The 22,216-nt window shown below is 36.1% G+C and overlaps 1 protein-coding gene across 2 annotated transcripts in view; it reads left to right on the forward strand.

The window, feature by feature from the left end:
* LOC134670915 (paired box protein Pax-6) overlaps positions 1–22,216 on the forward strand; it is an 84,851-nt gene that overhangs the window by 10,532 nt on the left and 52,103 nt on the right. For both annotated transcript variants that reach the window (XM_063528746.1, XM_063528747.1), the window contains exon 2: positions 50–402. In XM_063528746.1, the coding sequence (XP_063384816.1) occupies positions 390–402 (13 nt within the window). In that variant the 5' untranslated portion in view covers positions 50–389. The remainder of the gene's footprint in view (positions 1–49; positions 403–22,216) is intronic.

Consider the following 22,216-nt stretch of genomic DNA (forward strand, 5'->3'; position numbering starts at 1 on the left):
TACCGCATTAGGGTCAACAAATTTCTTGAATCGTGCTTTTCTTTTGCAGGTCACAAAGGTGAAGCGCGAAAGTGAAAAAAAACAGAAAGCCGCGTTCAATGACCGTTTAGACTTTAGTGTCAACCCTGTGCCGTTATTTAATTAGCGTGCGCCAATAAGAAGCGCGTATTCGGTGATAAGTACTTAAATACGGCCAGGGTTGTCAAAAACAAGTGCGTAAAGAAACAGTCATTGCGCTGGTCGCGGATCGTTCCGTGTGGGGGGCAGGCAGCGGGGTGGCGCTGCACGGGGGGTGGGGGCGGCCGGCGCCGGCGCACGCCGCCACCACGCTGGTCGGCGGGCTGGTGCCGCCGCGGGAGCCAACCACGGCGGCGGAAGCGTTCTGGAAGATGCCACACAAAGGTGAGTCAACATTATACGATATTTCTTAAGTAGATACCTATAATATGCTATAATGTACAGTTTGTACACCCAGCCGAAGAATTGCATGGTCACTTTATGAATTAATTGATTCATAATGTGTCCATGCAATTTTGCAGCTCGAACATCCAAAAATTCGGAGTTCGGATATTTACAAAGTGGTTTCTGTACCTAAAAACCTGTGGAGAAAATATTTTATTATAAACACATGCACAGAGACAAAAATCCTAATGACGAAATTTGATGCTACTTTAAACCTAAGTATTTGCAATATTACGACAAATGAAACATTGGTCACTAAAAACTTAGGCACCATTTAATTTAAGGCTCCTCTTCACGTTGGGCCAACGCCAACGCCAACGAGGGACGCAGCCATGCGGTAGAATGAGATAGCAATATCACTTGCTCCCTCTAACGCATAAATGCGTCCCTCGTTGGCGTTGGCGTTGGCCCAACGTGAAGAGGAGCCTTTACACGAAGCAAGTCTGCGGGAAATATTTACTTTTAACTGAGTATTTTTTTATAAACACATGCACAGAAACACAAATCGTAATGACGAAATTTTATGCAATCGTTAAACCTAAGTACATGAAAGATTTCGACGAATGAAACATTGGACACTAAACTTAGGCATCATTTACACGAAGTAAGTCTATGCGGGAAGTATCTGGGACTCTGTGAACGGTGTTAGCGAGTTTAGCGACCCGTCAAAAATTCAAAATAACATGAGTAGAGTAATTCGCCAGTAACTGGCCACTTTTAGTAACTGGGTGGCCAGTTACTAAAAGTGGCCCAAACAAAAAATTAATTCTATTCACATGCAGGTAAATATAATTACAGTGAAACCTGGTTAATTGGCACCTGGATAAATGGAAAACCTCAATAATTGCAACCAAAAGTCCGGTCCCGGTCCCTTGAGACCAAAAGGCCTCTATAATTGAAATTTTGGAACCTCTATAATTGCAATTTAGATTTTAGCGCTTTTCGTAATTTTGCCTCTGTAATTGACCACATCGCAACTAAGACCTCTATAATTGACACTGTGCTAAAAGAATCCGTTATTTTTGCTCTTATTTTTACCTCCATTATTGAAACGAGTCTTACTTATTACCTCTGTAATTGAAATAATGTAGTTGTAGACAGCAGAAACAATATTTTAATCGCAATGATCATTTTATTTATATCTTCATCCCGAATTCAATTTATTTATTGGGTATCTATCACAGCCTGTAGTAGGTGAAATACTTTTGATTAAATCAAAAACAAAGTATGCATTTTACATTCTAATAAAACTTTCTTTTACAAATCAAGGAATTTTTTTTAACCCAAATGTAATTAATAAGAAAATAAAGTAGTAATTAATGTAATGTAAAATTACCCACAAGTATAGACATAAGCAATATATAGACCAAAAACCCAGAACGTAAGCGTGTAAATCTACTTACAAAGGTTATTTGCACCTCCATAAAAGAAATTTGTCAGAACGCAACCTCTATTAATGAGAACCTCTATAATTGACACAACGATTTTTTGAACCTCGTTAATTGACACGACCTGCTTAAATGAAAAACCTGGATAATTGACAAAAAATGGCCGGTCCCTTGAGATTGCAATTATCCAGGTTCCACTGTACTTAATTTTAGTAACTATAAGGTGGCCAGTCATTGAAACCTTATACTAAAATGAATCCTGTTTATAGGTGAATAGAATTCATTTTTTGTTAAGGATGGCCAGTTACTAAAAGTGGCCGGTTACTGGCGAATTACCCTACATGAGGTTAAAAACATACTATCTAGTTGTATTGTAATAAAGAATAGGAATAATAAACTGAAATACTTACTTAAAATTATTTAATATGAGTGACCGATGCTAGTGGAAAGGAATCGATTTATTTATTCAGCAAATAAACAGTATTAATGGATTTTTACCGTTTGACTCGGGCGGCCACTGCGTATGTTACACTGATAAATAATTCATTAAATTTAACTGTTCATTTATTTAAAATTCCCTATACTATTTAAACAATTGGAAACACGAGTGCCCATAGGCTTTTGCTACGTAAATGGAAGGAATTATGGTTGTGTGTGTAGGTATTATATTTTGTTGTCAGTTGAAAATGAGAATCTGTATAGTTCCTAATGGCACAGAATAAATAATAGTACTCGAAAGGTTTACTCTTTAACAAAACGAGTCAATTACGACAGGTATAAGCTCAAGTGCGAGTAGGCGTCCGTTCCGTATAGTAGCGGTGCGCGGCAAATCGGCAAGGCAACTATTAGGTAATGCTAGACACCAAAATTGGTGTGGGCCGCATGAGTACTTGTAGGTTTCCAGTGCTCCCAAGGAGAAATCCTTGTAAGCTTCATTCAGCAACTCTACATGCGTACTCACTAGAGTGGCTGCTTTGCTGCTTAATGGCTCCTCTACACGATGGGCCAACGCCGGCCACTCCAAGGGACGCAGCCATGCGGTAGAATGAGATAGCAATATCACTTGCTCCCTCTAACGCATAAATGCGTCCCTTGGATTGGCCGGCGTTGGCCCATCGTGTAGAGGAGCCATAAGATCAGGCGGGCCACAGGCTTGTTTGACACCGTCGTGGTTTTTAAAAAAATGTTTTCAATGTTGTTATTCAACTAGACAAAATATTATATAATATTTTGCAATGCTTGTGACTTGCCATTTAGTAATCTCTAAAGGTCATCTTCCTTATTATAAATATATTATATAAATATAGTGCATTGGATCGAATGTGAAAATGGCTTTATTTACACGTAGTAGGTAAATTAACTTGAATTAGAAAAATTTAGAATTATAAGTCTGTTAGGTACTTATAATAATTGCCTATATTATTGAATACAAAGCTTGAATCATAAAATGTCCAGTGCATTTTGTTTAGATAACATTCGAAAATTGGTCGGAAAATAATTATTAATTTAATATCCTAAAGCCTTTTGTGTTTTCTCCAATTACTTTTTATAAAAAAAAATATTTATTGAAACTTTATTGCACAATAAAAATAAATTCAAATTGCGAACATAATGCCATTAGGCATTCTCTAATAGTCAACCATAGGATAAAACAGAAATATTCTAATGTAGGTGCAGTGACAAAAATATTTCAGAACACAGGAGGGTAAATCGTCAATTACTGGCCACCGGCTAATAACTGGCCACCCTTAACTAAGAATTAATTCTATTCACCTATAAACAGAGTACATTTTAGTATAAAGCTTAAATAACTGGCCACCTTCTAATAACTAGCAACCTTATAAGTATAATATAAATACTAAAATAATAATAAATACTAAAATGTATTCTGTTTACAGGTGAATAAAATTCATTTTTTATTAGGGTGGCCAGTTACTAAACAGTGGCCAGTTATTGACGAATTACCCGATTATCTATGCTGGACATTGATGACAACACTATTTATAATGTTGTACATTATTAGTAATATATTCCGAAACTAAGTTTCACATGAGCAAGTACAGTTTTAGCCATACCTAATTAAGTACCGCTGTACACAGTTCACAAAGACATTAAGTCAAGTGTACACGCGCCGAGTTGCAGCGGTTGCCACGGCACCAAGTCCTAACTCTCATTACCATTGGTTCTAGTTAGAAAGTATCAAGAAATGCATTCTACGAAAGATTGCCACTTAAGGCGACATAAACTCACGTACAACATTGTTTCATTATCTCCTTGAGTTATCGCGCTAACCAAGTATACCAAAATAGGCTACATATCAAATAAAGTGCTTTTTTATAAAAACTCTAATTCGAAAGTTCAACTTTTTTCAGTAGGATTTATAAATAAAGCGCTTTTTTACTAGCAGCTAAAACTTCTAACATAACATACTTACATAATATGTAATATGTAAGTATGTTATGTTAGAAGTTATATTATATCTTATAGAGATACGTAATTTATTTCAATGACTTTTCAAGGCTTTCAAAAAGTGCTAAAAAAGTTTATTTTTCTCCTTTTCTCTAAAAAAAGTGTAACGTGAATGAATTTATTACAAAAAAATCACATCATAAACGTTACCAAAAACGCTCCTTAATAAAATTTACAATGAAGTGAGTTATATCCGAGTTTCCACGGTAACAGTAATGAAATCTAAGTACGAGTAAGACAGTGGCGAGTTTGGAAACTTGAGGCAACTATTGTGTAGTAAACAAGTAGAGTTGCCGAGTTAGTCATACTAACTGGACTAAACTACTGTCCTGATAAATTTATGCTCGGGATTTGTAACAGCTATACAAGATGGCAACTTATGTGACGCATACTGTGGGTGTAGCAACTGTGACGTCCCACGCGTAAAGGTACCTTATGATGGTTGGCGCTTACGCTATTATGAACGCCGCTCCAATATTATTGCGGCGCTAAGTGACGTAAGCGCCAGCCGCCATAAGGTACCTTTTTCCGTGGAACGTCACCTATAGTCTGTATCTTTAGGTATTTAAAAAAGAGTAAACAAAATCTACCCTCAAATGGCTTCTAAAGCCAGTTGAGGGTAGATGAAAACATTACAATGATCAAATAATGTAGGTTAGTCAGGTCGTTCAGTGACACATCCAGGTGGTTTTGTATTTGGTCGGTTAACCAATAAATGTTATAACTACCCGAAAATGTACAAATTGTTTGTTTACTTTTTTTTAATACCTAAAGAGATACAGACTATAGCAACTGGGATAAGTATGATTTTCTTTGAGTTGTTATGGGGTCAGTCTATTTATTCTCTTCTCTTTTTTTCCTTGCGTTCTCCCGACATTTTGCCACGGATCATGGGGGCCCGGGGTTCGCTTGACAACTAATCCCATGATTTGACGTAGGCACTAGTTTTTACGTAAAACAATAAATGGGAGATTTAAACGTCCCTCGGTACCAAGAAATCACGTTGGCAATTTGATATTTGTTAAATTTTTGGTCTATCAGAGAGCAAATCGCTTATTTTAAAGTATAAGGTGAAATCATACAATAACTGGTATATTAATTATAAGCGAAATTATCGATTGAAGTTTAAATGTCGTGGACAGATTAGTATCGGTCTAAAAGATCATCATCATCATCATCTCAGCCATAAGACGTCCACTGCTGAACATAGGCTTCCCCCTTGGACCTCCATTCGTACCGGTTGGTTCCAACCGGTCTAAAAGAAAATCAAAAATACTGGGGCTTAATTTAGTAAAGTACATAAATGTAGTTTTCCCCGAATCTTCTTGTATGTTGTGATATAGCAAAACTGTCGGCATTTTGTCTCAGTATAGTTTTTAAAATTGAACAAACACGGGTATAACCTAAATCGGTATATGACCAATTGACCATAAGGTGAATTTAATCTACTTACATTATTTTACTCACTCGTAATCATTCTTAATAGTATAAGTTATTATTAAAAACATTATTCGATAGAATTAACAGGACAGATCATGTCTTAATTCAATAAAAAACTTATCAACTACCATTTAACTACCATTTTTTGCCAGTCCTTTTATGCGTGCAGCCTATGGACAAATTACACAAAAAAGACCCTCAATGCCCTGCGTGTCCAATACAATAATGGTTTCCGCATGCTGATGGGACTGCCACGTTACTGTAGCGCCTCGGGGATGTTTGCGGAGGCTAGAGTGGACGCGTTCATTGCGATAATCCGTAAACGCACCGCCTCCCTAATGCGCAGGGTACGTGACAGTTCCAACAGTCTGCTTCAGCTCATTCCTGGAGATCCTGCTGGTTCACTCTGGAGGCACTGGAATGACCTACATATGGGATCCAGAGGCACAGTGTATAATTTAATGTAAATATGTAGATTTTAATTTAATTTTAATGTAATTTGTTGACATGTATTTTTAATTTTAATTTTAATTTTGATTTTAATTTTAATTTTAATATGATAATATTTTTAATTGTAATTATTTTTATTTTAATATTTTTGTATGGGTATATTTTTTGCCTGAAATAAAATTTGATTGATTGATTGATTGATTGATTAAATCTCCAATTGACTACTCACCAGAAAGTTTTTACAACTACGACTTACAAGATAGAGTGGCAAGTTGTTAAGTCAAGTAAGTTGGCAAGTCGTTAGCGGATGACCTTTTGCGACGCTTGTTAGGATTTGCATAAAGTTTCCAACTCTATGATTCGAGGTTTTAGTTAAATTTTTGGTTTCCTAAAGGAGTTGAGGATGCAAGTTTTCTAGGAAATAACTCAACTACATATTTTTAAGTCTTTACATTGGGCCAGGCGTGGCTCACTTCGCGATTTCGTCGCTTTGCTACAGGTAGCTAAAAGTACATCCGTTCGACCCCAATTTTAGGGTTTGCCATAAGCCGCACGTGGCGCTGTCGCCACCTAGCGGCCATACCTGTGCTGATCGTGACAGACGCGTTTTGTTAGAGAGTGAGTCTTCAGTACCTAGTACTATTATTTATTCTGTGATTGGGCAATGTTTCAAATACAGTTGTAAGTAGTGCATAATTATTAACCATCGTATTAGGTGTATAACTTAATTTTTACAGATTCTTAAGTAGTTTTCTTTTATTATAAAAAAATAGTGAACAATGAACTTAATCTTGAAAATATTGTCCATCGTGCTCTATGACCTTGCGCCATCTATCAGGCAGCATACGGATGCCGTCGCGAAAGAAACTTGCAGGCTTCGAGGCTATAAAATCATCGACGAATTTACGCACATCATCCAGCGTTTTGAACTGTTTACCCTCTAAGCCATGCTGCATTGACCGGAACAAATGAAAATCAGATGGGGCCAAGTCTGGCGAATATGCCGCGTGCGGTAGAACTTCCCATCCCAAATCCAAGAGGGTCTTTTGAGTCACGCGAGCAACGTGAGGTCGAGCGTTGTCATGCAGCAGTATGACTTGCCGGCGTCCTTGCCCAGTAAATGGCCTTTTCTGATCCAGCTCTTCACTCAATTTGTTCAACTGTCGATTGTAGCGTTCCGCTGTCACCGTCTGACCAGTTTCCACTGTTTCCAGAAGTTCATAATAAATCACATCCTTCATGTCCCACCAGATACACAGAAGAACTTTCTTAAAGTTTCTGTTCGGTTTCGGCGTCGATGTAGAGTGTTGCCCGGGATCTACCCACGACTTTTTACGTTTGGGATTCTCGTAATAAATGTACTTCTCATCACCCGTCACAATTTTCCACAAGAAGTCCTTTTTTTGTTGCCGGGCAAGCAGTGAAAGACACGTGTTCATACGTTGACCTAGGTTGTGTTCGGTCAACACACGTGGGACCCATCTTCCAAGTTTATGAATTTTTCCCATTTGGTGCAAACGCTTGGAAATAGCTGTTTGGGGGGCTCCTAACTGAGCTGCAAGCTCTTTTTGCGTTTGCGTTGAATCCTCATCTAGTAAAGCTTGTAATTCCGCATCTTCAAACTTTCCAGGCTGCCCAGGGCGCGGTTGGTCACTAAGATCGAAATAACCACTTCTAAAACGTATGTACCAATAATTATATGTTTCATAAGATACAACGTCGTCACGAAGAACACTACAAATTGATTCCCGTGCTTGAGAAGCATTTTTTCCTTGTTGGAATTCGTATAAGATGCAGTGCCGAATGTGCTGTTTATCAGTTGTCATCGTAAACTTTACAATTCTGAGAGGTTATGTAACTTGTATAGACTTGTCGTTTTGGTGTTCTAAACTCTTGTGTACGATCCTTACAAAATCACAAAAGACCGCGAAATATTTTTGTTTTAAATATAGTTTTAAGCTCTAAGAAAAAATCTGTAAAAATTAAGTTATACACCTAATATTTTCACGGAAACGTACGAACGTGTCTTGCTATTTCAGTCAAAAAGTCTCGGTATTAAAAGTCAATACTTTTTGCTTCAGTAAACCTCAGCAAAGTGTCATTCTATGGAACTTGCTAACTATGTAAACAAACCGCCATATCGAAATTGTCTCTGAATTATGAATTTAGTAGTGACTTTTGTTTACATAAAGTTGGTCAAGCAGATCTTGTCAGTAGAAAAAGGCGGCAAATTTGAAAAATGTAGGCGCCAAGGGATATCGTCTCATAGAAAATTTAAATTTCGCGCCTTTTTCTACTGACAAGATTTGCTTGACCATCTATAGTTAGCAAGTTCCATAGAATGACACTTTAGGTTGACTCCTCTTATGCACCATATGGCCTATAGACCCCACGCTAGCCCAATGCGGATTGGGGACTTGACATAGGTACTTACACCTTTGAATTTCTTCGCAGATTGCATTTCCTCACGATGATATAATAATCCAGTAAATTTGTCGAATTTTGTAACCTGGCTATTTTGCGTCAAATCCGGTAGTTTTGATTTTTTGCAGGCTTGTTTATGATGTTGGCCCAATAAATAATTGTCAAAAATCGAATAAACTGCAATTTTTTTTAGATTTGGGCGATTATAAGCCTAAAGTACTTGTTTTTGGTAGTAACTTCCTAGGGCGTTTTTAAAGTAGACTAAATTTGCTACAATACGACACTAGAATTATCTCTGTACATCTAATATTTTCCGAGATAAAGCCTTTCAAAATTTTATAATTTTACATCAGTTCTTAGCTATAATTTAAGGGTTAGGTAGGTAATATGGAATTCATCACCGCCACGTTATACAAAATATTTATATTCAATAAAAGATTTTTTTTTTTCAAAATAGGCACTCATACATTTTTTTATGGAATATAAATATTTTGTAGAACGTGGCGGAGATGAATTTCATATAAATTACCTACCTAACCCTTAAATTATAGCTAAGAACTGATGTAAAATTATAAAATTATGAAAGGCTTTATCTCGGAAAATATTAGATGTACAGAGACAATTCTAGTGTCTTATTGTAGCAAATTTAGTCTACTTTAAAAACGCCTTAGGAAGTTACTATCAAAAACTAGTACTTTAGGGTTATAATCTAAAAAAAATGCGGTTTATTCGATTTTTGACAAAGTTGCGTTCGCCGCTCGAGGTCACAAACTTGGATTATTCATTGGGCCAACATCATAAACAAGCCTGCAAAAAATCAGAACTACCGGATTTGACGCAAACGCAAAATGTATAATTTTACTGTATTATAATAGATAAATAATCAAAATGGCATTCCTAGATATTTTCACAGACTCACAAATTCGATAACAATGCAAGTGTACTCTCTCGTGTAAACCGTGCCTATAATTTAACCGTTGACACCATATTCCATATTTAAACTCGAACGCTCTAGTTCCAGCAGACAAAATAATGGCAAACGCGCTCAATCATTAAAATTCCTCGAAGGCGGTGGTCGCAATTGCTGTTTATCCCGTTCTAACAGCCGTTTTTCCGGTCTATTTGTCTTTGTCTGGCGCTTAATGTGACAGTCTCGCGGCATGCTCGGTTTGGCTGTGACATCGAGCCAAGTCGCCGATGCGAGTTTGTGGCGTTTTTAGGGTTTTGGTTAAACCTAATGTCTTTGTATAAAACTGTTGGTGAGACATAGACAATAAACTTATTCTTTTTTAATTCAGTAAATAGAGTACGTCTATGCTAATTGCACCGATTTAAATAAAATAAAGTGGGAGAATTGTCATTCATTATAAACGTCATATTTTCATAGAAACTTTAAATAAATGATAACATTTCCACACTTTGTCATTGCAAATGGCATGCAGTGTTAGGTTGGTCCGATTATTTAAATAGTACTTCCTTCTTCGTGCCTTAAACGTAGGTACCTAAAAAAATACACTTCAATAACTCTAAGTATAATATGTAGGTATATATTTTGGTATCAAATATTTTAAACACAAACCTACAATGTGGCAACATCAGGGTAACATTATTTTCCTCTAAAGAAAAAAAAAGAAAGGTACGTTCCAAAATGGATGGAGGCTTAAAAAATATCGCTTACATTTATCCACTAAACCAACAGGTATCCGGACGTTGTTTTTCAGTAGCTCTACTATGAGTTCCGGGAATGACAGTGAGAAGTGAAGATAGTGAGAAAGTTAAGGAAAATGTATGGAGTAATTGTACAGTGCCTCTACCGGTCACGTAAAGAACTAAAAATTTCAATTTGTACCATGAGTTACAAACGTTTTTACGCGAGTTTTCCATACTTGCCTAACTTCACACCTAAAACGCTCTCTTTCTAATTATATAATGAAAACTGAGCCAGAATTATTCTGCGTAAATACTTTACGCGAGTAAACGTGACAGATGTTATGGAAAAATACGTGCGTTTCCAACGTGACATTTCTGTCAACTTCTAAACACAACAAATACGCAGATTTTTCACGAATATTAACACATTCAATACCACTAAGTGCTACGGGTTACGCTCGTAGCGCGTAGCCACGGTTTCGTCGTATGTAGCGCGTAGTCGCTACGAACAGTGTACCCGACAGTCGGGTTCTTGGTGTTGAATGTGTTAATGCAATTTTCAACGTAATATGTATAAATTTATAACAGTATGTGAACTTCAAGCAAAACTTTAAGGGATAAATCAATTAATAGTTCGATAAAAGGCTGATTTAGTACAAAGGTAATGAGTTATACTTGACATCATATTTTCCTATTTCTACTGCTACATTTGCGAAAATCACATTGCTTACGAGCAGTTTTTGGTTTTAGGCAAGAAGCTGATTGAAAACAACATTTCCCTGAAAACCCGGATTGCATCATGTATGCATGCGTATGCATGTAGAAGTTACATATGTATTAAGAATTAAGGCTCAATACAAGGAGCGGTACATAGACATGTTGCTGTTTTTGTTGCTGGGTGCACATAACACATAGTAAGAACATACACAAGAATTGCTACGTATTTTATTAAGCATTATTATCTTAAATAAAATAAAACATACAAATGTTCTGTGAGTTTATTTATTTTTCTTTACTAAGTAAGTATTATTTTATTTTCCGTTGTTCAAATTACTGTGTTTGGTAGGTACTCGTTTTTCATGTCAACTTGGTAACAGGAAATATAAAACTTTCTTCAAAAACTTTTGCTGGTGGTTCAGAATCTGAAAATTTAAAACACATTTATTGCCAAAAACCCGCTGCGTGGGTTCATTTTGTATTGGAAATGGGGCGCTTGGCACTGAAATATACCCGAGATCATATAGGTACTATAAAATTAAGATCGCTATTAAGGTCATACGTAGGGTCTGTGCGGAAAGAGAAGAGTCGTAGGTATAATGTATGGGCTCCCCTAAATTTCACGACTCTTCTCTTTCCGCACACTCTATTAGATAATGTTACTTAGCAGTAGGAGACGGCCGCTGTCATGATGCGGACTGAAGCGGACCATTATACTTAATACATACCTATTTTAATATTTTAAGATTTCTTCTCATGTGTGTATTATTTTCATCATAGGTAATAAATATGTAGCCAAAAGTAGCCTGTATAATCGCGCCGTATACTTTGCTTCCTATTTTTTAACACGCAAAGTCATAATTTTAACTCGATTATTAATGATGTTTACGTAATTATCATATTTTGCAATTTTTGTCTTGAATACAATATATTTTAATGTATACATTGTTTACTGGCTTCCCTACTTTAAAGTAGGGTAAAGGATGACTCGCGCTAGACCGGGTCGTGCCCAGGCCGGAGCGTCCGACATGTCATTTTCTATGTCGGCTGATAGGTGATTACGATTGTTTACTAACATTGATGTGTTTATTATTTTCGCAACTATGGCAACGTCAAATCTTTAAAAAATTGTAGAATGAAGGTTGAGTCAGTAACAAAGTGACAAAATTGGTCTTAGATCATTTAATAACTGGAGTGGCCATTGAGTGCTTACTGTTAGGATTTAGGATTAGGGTTCCAAGCAGGAAAGAAAAGCTTGTTTTAACACCATATAGGTAATGTTTATTAATCTCAAGCAAGAAAGACTACATAGTAATGGCGTCTCATACGGGAAGAAAGAACACCTACATTTGTTTTATATTGACAACCGAATAAATCAAATAGCATAGTCGTAGTAGTCTCGTAGGTATACTCTTTATTTTTTTGTTGACGTTATTACTTACCCCTCTGCCGAAAAACACAATTGTGCAAACTTTTGTATGGACTGACATGGCTATTTGTACGTTACGTACAAATCATGTAGAAATAGCAATACATTTGACGTCCCCTCCCCCGCAAAAATCGGCAGAATGTTTTGTAAAGAAAATGATAGCGATGACATGTCCCTTCTAAATGCTCTTAGTGGATGGTAGAGGTAAGGAATACAATCTCCATGTAATTAATAATGAAAAGTGTCCGTCAAAAACCTTAAGAGGGAAGTATACTACGTAATCGTCCATACAAAAAGAGAAAATGTTTTTCCACTTGTAAATACGAGTATCTTCCATTCTCCATGATTTTTAGTACGGTATTGATACAATGAAAAACTAGGTTTATGGGTTTTCTTTTTTTCGCTACTCTGGAGAGATTTAGAAAAATTATAATAGCTGACAGTGTGCCCACTTTTTGCAAATATTCTCCCATAAAGGAGTTTTCTCATAAAGTCATAAAGGATTCTCCTTACCTCTACCATCCATATTCACGGCTACCATCAGTATATGTAACATTACTTTCTGTGCATCTCACTTGCACTAATATGCGAGAGCGAGATGCATAGATAGTAAATTACGTAGACGTGAGAAAATGTGTCAATTTTGTTATTTAGTTCTATAGGTGAATCCTAGAGGCGCTGTATAAAACTCCGATATAACTCTTGCTCTGTTTTATAGTATACTTAGAAAGGGACAACATCGTTTGGAGTGGAGTGAAGTTAGGTACATAAGACCGTAAAGAAACGTAAAACGTGACACACGGCACGTTTATTCACTGAAAATAAGTGAAAAATACTCTGCCAACTGATAGTAGAGGCACAGGTCTTAGTCTTTCACATACTTAGGCGGCCTCTACGTGAAAGGAAATACAAATTTAGGGCTTAAGCTGTACGGCTACCATCAGTTTGGCACTGACATAAACGCCATCGAGAACGTAATTTACTTTCTGGGTCAAACAGAAAACTGTGTTACGTCTTTCCTGTAGACATACACAAGAGTTAAAGGCTATAAATGTTAATTTTCCACGTGAAAAGGTCATCCTTTTATTTAGAGAACTATGATAAAATCATTACTTACATGCCCACAAGCTGTTAACTATTGCCCACAGGAGAGAAAAATGTACAGTTCGCGCGAACACACTAGTTTTCTCTCCTGTGGGCAATAGTTAACAGCTTGTGGGCATGTAAGTAATGATTTTATCATAGTTCTCTAAATAAAAGGAGGACCTTTTCACGTGGATAAGGGTTAAATAAGAAAATTAACCTTTATAGCCTTTACTCTTGTGTATGTCCACAGGAAAGACGTAACACAGTTTTCTGTTTGACCCTTCTATACATCTCGTTCGCACTAATATGCGTGTACGAGCGAGATACATAGAAAGTAAATTACGTTCTCGATGGCGTTTACGTCAGTGTCAAACTGATGGTAGCCGTACTGGTCTATTTTGTAGTGTGTGTGTATGGTTTTTTTGTCGAAACTGAAGGTTCGATTTCGCTGTTACCTTCGGCCGAAACATGATTTGGAAACCAGAACCGATACTTCGGTCTCACACTACAATAAAGCAGTTTCGGCGCGGCCGAAATGTTCGGCAGTTTTTTGGCCGAAACCGAACCTTTGTATGGCCGAACACCGCGGCTGATTAGACGGTTACTTTTTTTTCGTGATTTTGATCCCAATAGCGAAAATTGTTTATGAATATTATGACCTCGGTATGTCGTAGGTCATGATACTCATGATCCTCGTAGACTTTGTAGCGAAGAGTAGTACGGATGTAGTGCATTATTGTGTTGCTTCGTATTTTCACGGAAACGTACGAACGTGTCTTGCTATTTCAGTCAGTCTCGGTACCTACAAAACGTAGTGGCATGACCAATACGAACGTTTCCGAGAAAATACGAAGGAAGACAATTATGCACTATGTAAGTACCTCTGTAAGCGCCACTTGCACCATCCCACTAACCCGGGGTTAACCCGGTAAACCGTTAACCCAGTGTCAAATTGTACTGGTAGCCATGGTAACTTCAGGTTTAACCAGTAAACCCCGGGTTAGTGAATGGTGCAAGTTGCCCTAAAGGGTTATTATTATTTTTAAAAACACCCAGTTTTTTTTTTTAACTATTATTATAGTTGTAGGTCCTCGCTTTCAATACGGGCGGCCTATAACTATTATTACTTCGTTTCATTAGTTTTTATGAATGTATTATTATGCAGTTTATTTATATATATAATATGTTATATATACTTGGTCAAGCAGATCTTGTCAGTAGAAAAAGGCGGCAAATTTGAAAAATGTAGGCGCGAAGGGGTATCGTCTCATAGAAAATTTGAATTTCGCGCCTTTTTCTACTGACAAGATTTGCTTGACCATCTATACGTAAATAAAGTGCCCAATATATATACATATATAATTATATATAATATTTTATATACCTAAAAAACACCCAGTACCTATATCAGTTAACTTCATCACTTTAAAAATCTCAACTGACAAATGACATTCTAATTTCAAAAGCTACAACCGTCCCGGTTAAAAATAAAGAACGCCGAACCGTCGGCATCGGACACGGAGCGAATTTCGAAAAAGGAACAACGCGCGCATGCGCTCAGACGCCGCGTGACACGTGGCCGGCGTTTGGGTTTTGAATTTAGAATTTAGGATCTGCGTTTTGTTAGCGGGATAAATTAAAAAGGTGAAAATAGTACATTATTGTCGAGGCTCGGAAGTAGCTACTTGTAGGCTGAGGATTCGTTTTAAACGGACGACCTTGGGAGTCCGTTTAATTGAATCCGAAGCCAGCAGCAAGTAGCCTTCCAGCCGAGTCATATATAGTGCTTTTCTCAAAAATGGTGCAAGAAATATAAATATCATAGAAATATTTTACAAAAGCAACGTTCTTACATATATATTTTGACAGAAAAAACCCCTTGCCGCCTTTTTATTTTTTTTTATAAAAAAATAGAAGTGTATTTTTCTGCCAAAAATACGCCAACCTATTTGAGACATCTAAATAGTCGCGGTACTAATCATCTGTTTGGCTGTTTAATGGGCCTGTGCCTTCATTTGATATGGCCATTTCAACTTTTAAAAAGTTTGGAACTCGACAAATAATGGAATTTGTATGCAACATTGCAGTCCCAAAATCGAGACTGCAATGTTTTTAACTTTTTAATTTTTGACTGACCATAAACTACGCGCTTCGTGACTAATTTTTTAGACGGCAAATTCGACTTTGCCGACCATTTTTGAGAAAAGTAAATTTATTGCTGTGTAGATTTTATTGGTAGGTAGCTTAAATAAGTACGAGTACTTCCCTTACCTTACTTACCTACCTAAAGGCATAATTAATACCTATGCCACACATTAAATATTATAATAACATAACACGTTTTTGGTAAATAGAGTTATTTCTACGGATAAATTGTAAGTACTTTATTTAAAAATTCGATAACATAAATCGTACACCTTTGGTACCTAGTAATAACAATATTGATTATTGATTATGTCATGAAATAAAGAGAAATATTAAGAATATTTTTCGAAGACAATTTCTAATTCATCTGAATACCTGTGGTTTCGGATTTTCTCATAGTGTCACTAGGTATTTTCTTGACGGTATCAGCGCTTACTAATACACGCACTAAAAACGCATATTACAAAATATAAAAGACAAAACCCTACGCACATTACACCTCACTACGTATACTCAAGTTTCATGCCAATCCTTAATTATTATTCAATAGAGGTACTCGAACTTAAATAGGTATTAATTTTTGTCAACTACTTTAGTTCTTTTATTACAGTTAGGTTTTAAATCCATAATTTTCATTACTAAACAACAAACTTCAAAACAATACAGACCGCAAAGTAGTCTTAATCCTATTGTTTGTTTTCGTTCTACGCTTTTGTTAAATTTGTCAACTACTTACAAACAGCAACACTTAACTGCCCATCGGTGGACCTTATGCCTTTAGTAATAAGGTTTACGAACGGTCAGCTAAAAGACGGTACAAACGACAAAGTTTAAGAAGCGATTAGGAATTTGTTTTTAACTTTTGAAATGTTAGGACAATGGTTTTGTTCTATTGTTTTTTAAAACTTTAAAAGGTTTGGGTAACCTGAGCAACCGTTATGGTTTACTTATTTTTACTAACTTATTATACCATTATTTTACACAAGAAGAAAAAATAATGTGTAGAGACTTTTAGTAATTGCAAATAAAAAAATGCTCATCATTCAAGTAGTCATCAAGGCATAACAGTTAATGCCAATATTTTAGAACAGTTCCTCTTTATTTAAAAACAATATCGTTTATTATATTCAATGCATTTATAGCTAATCTAAATAAATTAAATATTTTCTATAAAAACTACAATAAAACATCATAATATATCACTCAAAATAAACTTCACTACAAGTCTACAAACTATAATATAACAGAGGTCGTCAACATTTTCGCACAACGCTTATAAAATTCCGACTGCATAAATGTCGCTTGTGAACGTTTTTTTCAAGGGGCGTGGTTGACAGCGTTCGCAATAAATTATGTCAGTGCGAAACAAACGGCTCGACGAATGAATGAAACTGTTCGGTAAAAAAAGTTGACATTAGTTGGTTGAAAAAGTGTGTGATATTTGTTATTGATATTGAGTCTTAAGTTCAAAGTGTGAGAGTTTTTTTATTATGTTTTTTCCTAATGATATCATTCATTACTAGTCTGTATATTTTGCAGAATACGGATAGGTACCAGATATTATTTGCGAATATGTCAGGATTACAATATCATATTTGATTCGTGTTATAAAAATTGATAGGTATTTAATATAAAAAAAATACAATTTAAAAAAATATTGCTTTGTTTACTAACTCAATATGGATTGTCGCAACGCAACGCCTGATTCAATAAATTAGTGTCAACAAACAAATGAAAAAAGATTTAAAATTACCTATGAACAATTTACTATTAATGATTATTTTAAAATGAATAGTCATTTTAAAATAATGATGCTACAGTACCGGTATAAAATGTGTTTTTATTTATTTAGTTCCAATAAAACCGCTTAAAATCAACCCGCGTCGTCATACGGGATTTGACGGATTCAAAATGGCGTAACTACAATTACTTCTCCCCTACAGATTAATTCAAAAACAGATACAAAATAATAATAAGGGGATGTCACCAGGTGTGTCTCACCCTTATGTAATTGTCTATTTAAATAAATTAAATATTACATAATATAGAATGTGGAGTGTTAAATTGTTAATGGCGGTATGGAGGAATATAGCGAGTGCATTAGATTTTTAAATGAATTAAGCGAACGTTGCCGTACCAAAATGAATAAATATTAAGTAAGTCGTGAAAGTTATAGCTTATTACTTACTAACAAATTGTAACTTACTAACAGTGAGTAAATATTAAAGATAATGTAATTGTGTAATAAATTATGAAACATCAACTGTAGAAAAATGTATTGTAGAACAAAGTATTAGGTAGAGTTAGACCAAGAAAAGTCTGCAGCGATTTTTATAGCCCACGCAGTGCAAGTGTTATTTATACGTCATAATTTCATAGAAGTTTGTCGTTTAAAATGATTCGCGGTAGGCCCTCTGACTATCACGTAAAACCTGCACATACGCGACGTAAAAATGCAAAAAACATCAGTCCAGCGGTAGCAAACCGACTAAACTGCAGCGACAATAAATGAAAATAATAAATAACTTCAACTACACATGAAATTTATAGCATCGCCATAAAAACGGGGATTAAAAATAAATCGCTCGAATAAATTGCACCTCTGAAATTAAAGCACTCCCTCACACGACACGCGTGGCGCGCGGCGCAAGCCACCGGCGATTCGCTACGGAATTTTATAGTCGGTAGAACATTAAAGTATTAAGCTGCGTAATAAATGCTTACATTTATTTAGATTTTCGTAAGAATTAATTTCATCCAAATCAACCGAAAAATTTCTTTTTTTAATTAAATAATCTAGGAACAATCGAATTTAAACTGTTGTAAAACATACTTACATTTAATAATTTTATGATTTAGACTCACTTGTCTTGAAACATGTCGCGCGAGTGAATAAAAACAAAAAGTGAGTCTAAACCGTAAAATTATTCAATTTGGGAATACGTCGAATTTCTAAAGAACGTTGAAATAAATTGAGTTTTTTTTAGTATTTAAAAGTAAAAGTTTAAAAATAGACATGAAAATTGTTGGTTACAGATATTTTTAAAGTAGAGTACACACACCACACAACATTCTTATAAGATCACCTAACTTACTGGGTCATTTCTGTCAAAGGCATAATTTAACAAATGAAAATTACTCGTATTTCTTGCATTGATATGTTAATGCAAGGGGATTGTCACTAGATTAATAGTGTTAGACCAAGATAACTCTGCAATGATTTTGATAACATTCACAGTGCAAGTGTTATTTATACGTTATAATTTTGACGTTTAAAATAACACTTGCACTGCATGTGCTATCAATATCGTTGCAGACTTGTCTTGGCCCGACTCCAGACTACGTCTTACTATACGATTCCAATAAAAGTCATTTCCAATAAAAGGCATTTCCAATAAAAGGCATTCCAATTAAAGGCAATAAAAGGCAAACTGACTTTACATTCCGCCTCCGCTCATAACCGATTCCACGCGAAGGCGGGGCGCATTGTCCATTGTTCTTTTAACAGCCTCGCTTGTTAGTGCACCGATGGTTGACGACGCCTGCAAGAGGTGTGATTAATAACGAGTTTTGGCGCGAAATCCCTCGTAATTGGCGGATGCTTGACGCAAATTAATTTGTAGTTCCACCCACGCAATAAAAAAACGGAAGTAAATTCACACCTGTGCTCCCGTGGGGCGAGTTTCCAAATACCTGATGTCTTTTAGCATAGCATTCTGTATTTTTCAATTGGTCGGGTTTGTTTGATAGGTAAATTAGGGTTACTCTGACTTAGTCTTTAAAAAAAAGTATATTTACCACTTACTTTCACATCATATGACACAGCATATGCAGCATTATATGACACAGTACATAAGAAACAGTCGTATAGTATAGTGGATGAAAATCTTACAAGAGTTGAAACAGATGTAAAATATACAAATATTACAAAGACAATACAAACACAGTAAATCTTTGAAAAAAAGACGACCTATATAACTCGAATATAACAATTTTTCCAAGACGCAAATGACCAAAAACAAAAGAATAATTCCGTCATTCGCATTCAATCCATGTTCGCCAAAATTATACAAGGCGACCGCAAAAAAAGGGCCAAAACAATGAACTTTCCCCCTTCAACCTTAATCAAGGGACTGCCCCAAATTCGCCCACAAATTGCATCCAATTGTTCACTTTTTACCGCGAGGCGTGTTTATAAGGGGTGTTAGAAAAAAAGGAATTATCTGGCGGACCAACGGTTGCGCGCATCTGACTGATGTGACGTGACGTCATTGGGAGCCATTGGCGTGAAAACGGTTGGAAATAGGACGATTGTAATCAGGGGCTCGCGTTGCAAACTACGCTAGTTGCTTGGGTTAGCTATGATAACTAGCATCCCTAAGCTCTGTGTTATGGCTCCTCTACACGATGGGCCAACGCCGGCCACTCCAAGGGACGCAGCCATGCGGTAGAATGAGCAATATCACTTGCTCCCTCTAACGCATAAATGCGTCCCTTGGAGTGGCCGGCGTTGGCCCATCATGTAGAGGAGCCATTATACAGAAAGCCTACCGCGAACCGCGCTCGACTTGTTGCCTCTCTGCAGTACCGGCTTTATGGGGCCCGTGCCTAGGGCCCCCATCCTCGGGGGGCCCCGAAGGGCAGACAGTAACAGAATATTTGATTACCCATAATAAATAGAAGATCATAGTAGAAAAATGTTAGTTTAATTAGCTTTCCTTAATTTTCCAAAAGGGCCCCGAATTCTTATGTTTCCAAGGGCTCTAGCATAGTTTAAGACGGCCCTGCGTCTCTATCGCACTTGTAAATTCGTAGGTAAGTGTGACAGTGAGGGCACATATCGAACGTGGTTCCCGGTAGGCTCTCAGAGGTCTAAGGGTCGATACAGACGGACTGCAACTCGACAGCAATTTGTATTATTGTACTGCAACTGCAACTATGCAGTCGGATTGCAGTCCCAATAATTGTAATATAATACATATTAAATTAGCTAGTGGTAATTATATTTAAAGTCCATTTCATTTTACATTAACTTTAACATCAAACAACGGAAATAATTTCAATTACATTAATAAATGTTTCATTTTAAATAGCAAAAGTGCACAGTGGAGTTTTCATACATATTATGATTTTTGGACAAAAATACCAAAATTTATATTCCGGCAAAAGTTGCTTGTGACTAAAACTAAAGCATTGGCAGAGAAATAATACTGTTTTTTTCTTACACTACCGTAAAATGGGGTGAGTTGGGTGAAATTTGACTTTCAAGCCTCGATACAATTTTATTTTTACATGTGAAAACTGAATGGTGTATATAATAAGTGGTTCGGACGTTTGTGTTTTAGTTTGTATTTTATATTGGGTAGTTCCATTTCATAACTTTGACGATAAAGAGGAAAACCCACCTCACCCCGTTGTGCCTCGTATTTGGGGTGAGAGGGTTTTTCATACAAAGGTGATTTTGGAAGATTGTTGGATTGATTTTTTTATTATGCGTATTAGTATAGCCCCATTTTAAATTGGAATACATTATTTTTGTAGCAGTAGCCTTAAAATCCCTTCTCACCCCCCCTCTCAAAGCTTCTCTCCCCATTCATAACCCAACTCTCCCCGTGAAACCTACTCACCCCGTTTTACGGTACATAGTATTTAGTATTATGAGTCTAAAATCGGGATGAATTTATTTTTTAAATTATTCTACTGCTACTGACAAAATTGCTTTGCCAGGCTATGTATAACTAGGCAATTTCTTTGTCCAGCAGTGGTTTATTTGCGGTACAACCAATTTTTTTGGTTTGGTAAATATTCTTTTTTTATCTCCATCGCATTTTAGAAGATTTAAAACCTCGATAGGACTTTTTATCGTTAACAATGGCGGTCGCATCTTCAAGTATTAGATAAAAATTTGCGGTTTTAAAAACGCGAACCCTTTCCATTGTGCCGATGTAAGAGGATTATTTTTTAAGTTCGTTTTTTATTTTTTACAGTTCTATGAGAAACGGATGATCTTCAAGTATCTATTTATCTGTTTTTGCCAGCTGCATCCTCTTATAATTATGATTATAAAAAAAAATTAAGGAAATTTTCTTGTAAATTTTTTATACGAATTTCTAAAGTGCAGAGACCAGATTAGTTTATCGAACGATTTTATATCAATACTTTTATATATTTTGTCATACAAAATCGTTTGTGTAGATAAAAATTATCCATCAAACTCCGCCTACGTTCTTTTGTAATTAATTTGTTGATAAACATATCGGTGTCTAAACATTGCGATAGCATGTATATTTATGTACAACTATGGACACAACTTTCATAAAACCGGTTTTCTTAATGATCACAATTCAGAAAACAGCGATTTTGTCCAACATACTCAACTATTGCGCACTTGCACAGTGGTTCAAATAAAGCAATTCCAGTCAAAACATGACTAATGGAAGTGTCCATTAATTGTTAGGTAGCTTTGCGATTGGATGAAAGAGTGGTTTTATTACCAACAAATAGCACTAACGACGTATTCACTGCGGAATTAAAATCAGATCGATTGTCTATGCGT

Source organism: Cydia fagiglandana, chromosome 14 (assembly GCF_963556715.1).
Source record: "Cydia fagiglandana chromosome 14, ilCydFagi1.1, whole genome shotgun sequence".
NCBI lineage: Eukaryota > Metazoa > Arthropoda > Insecta > Lepidoptera > Tortricidae > Cydia > Cydia fagiglandana.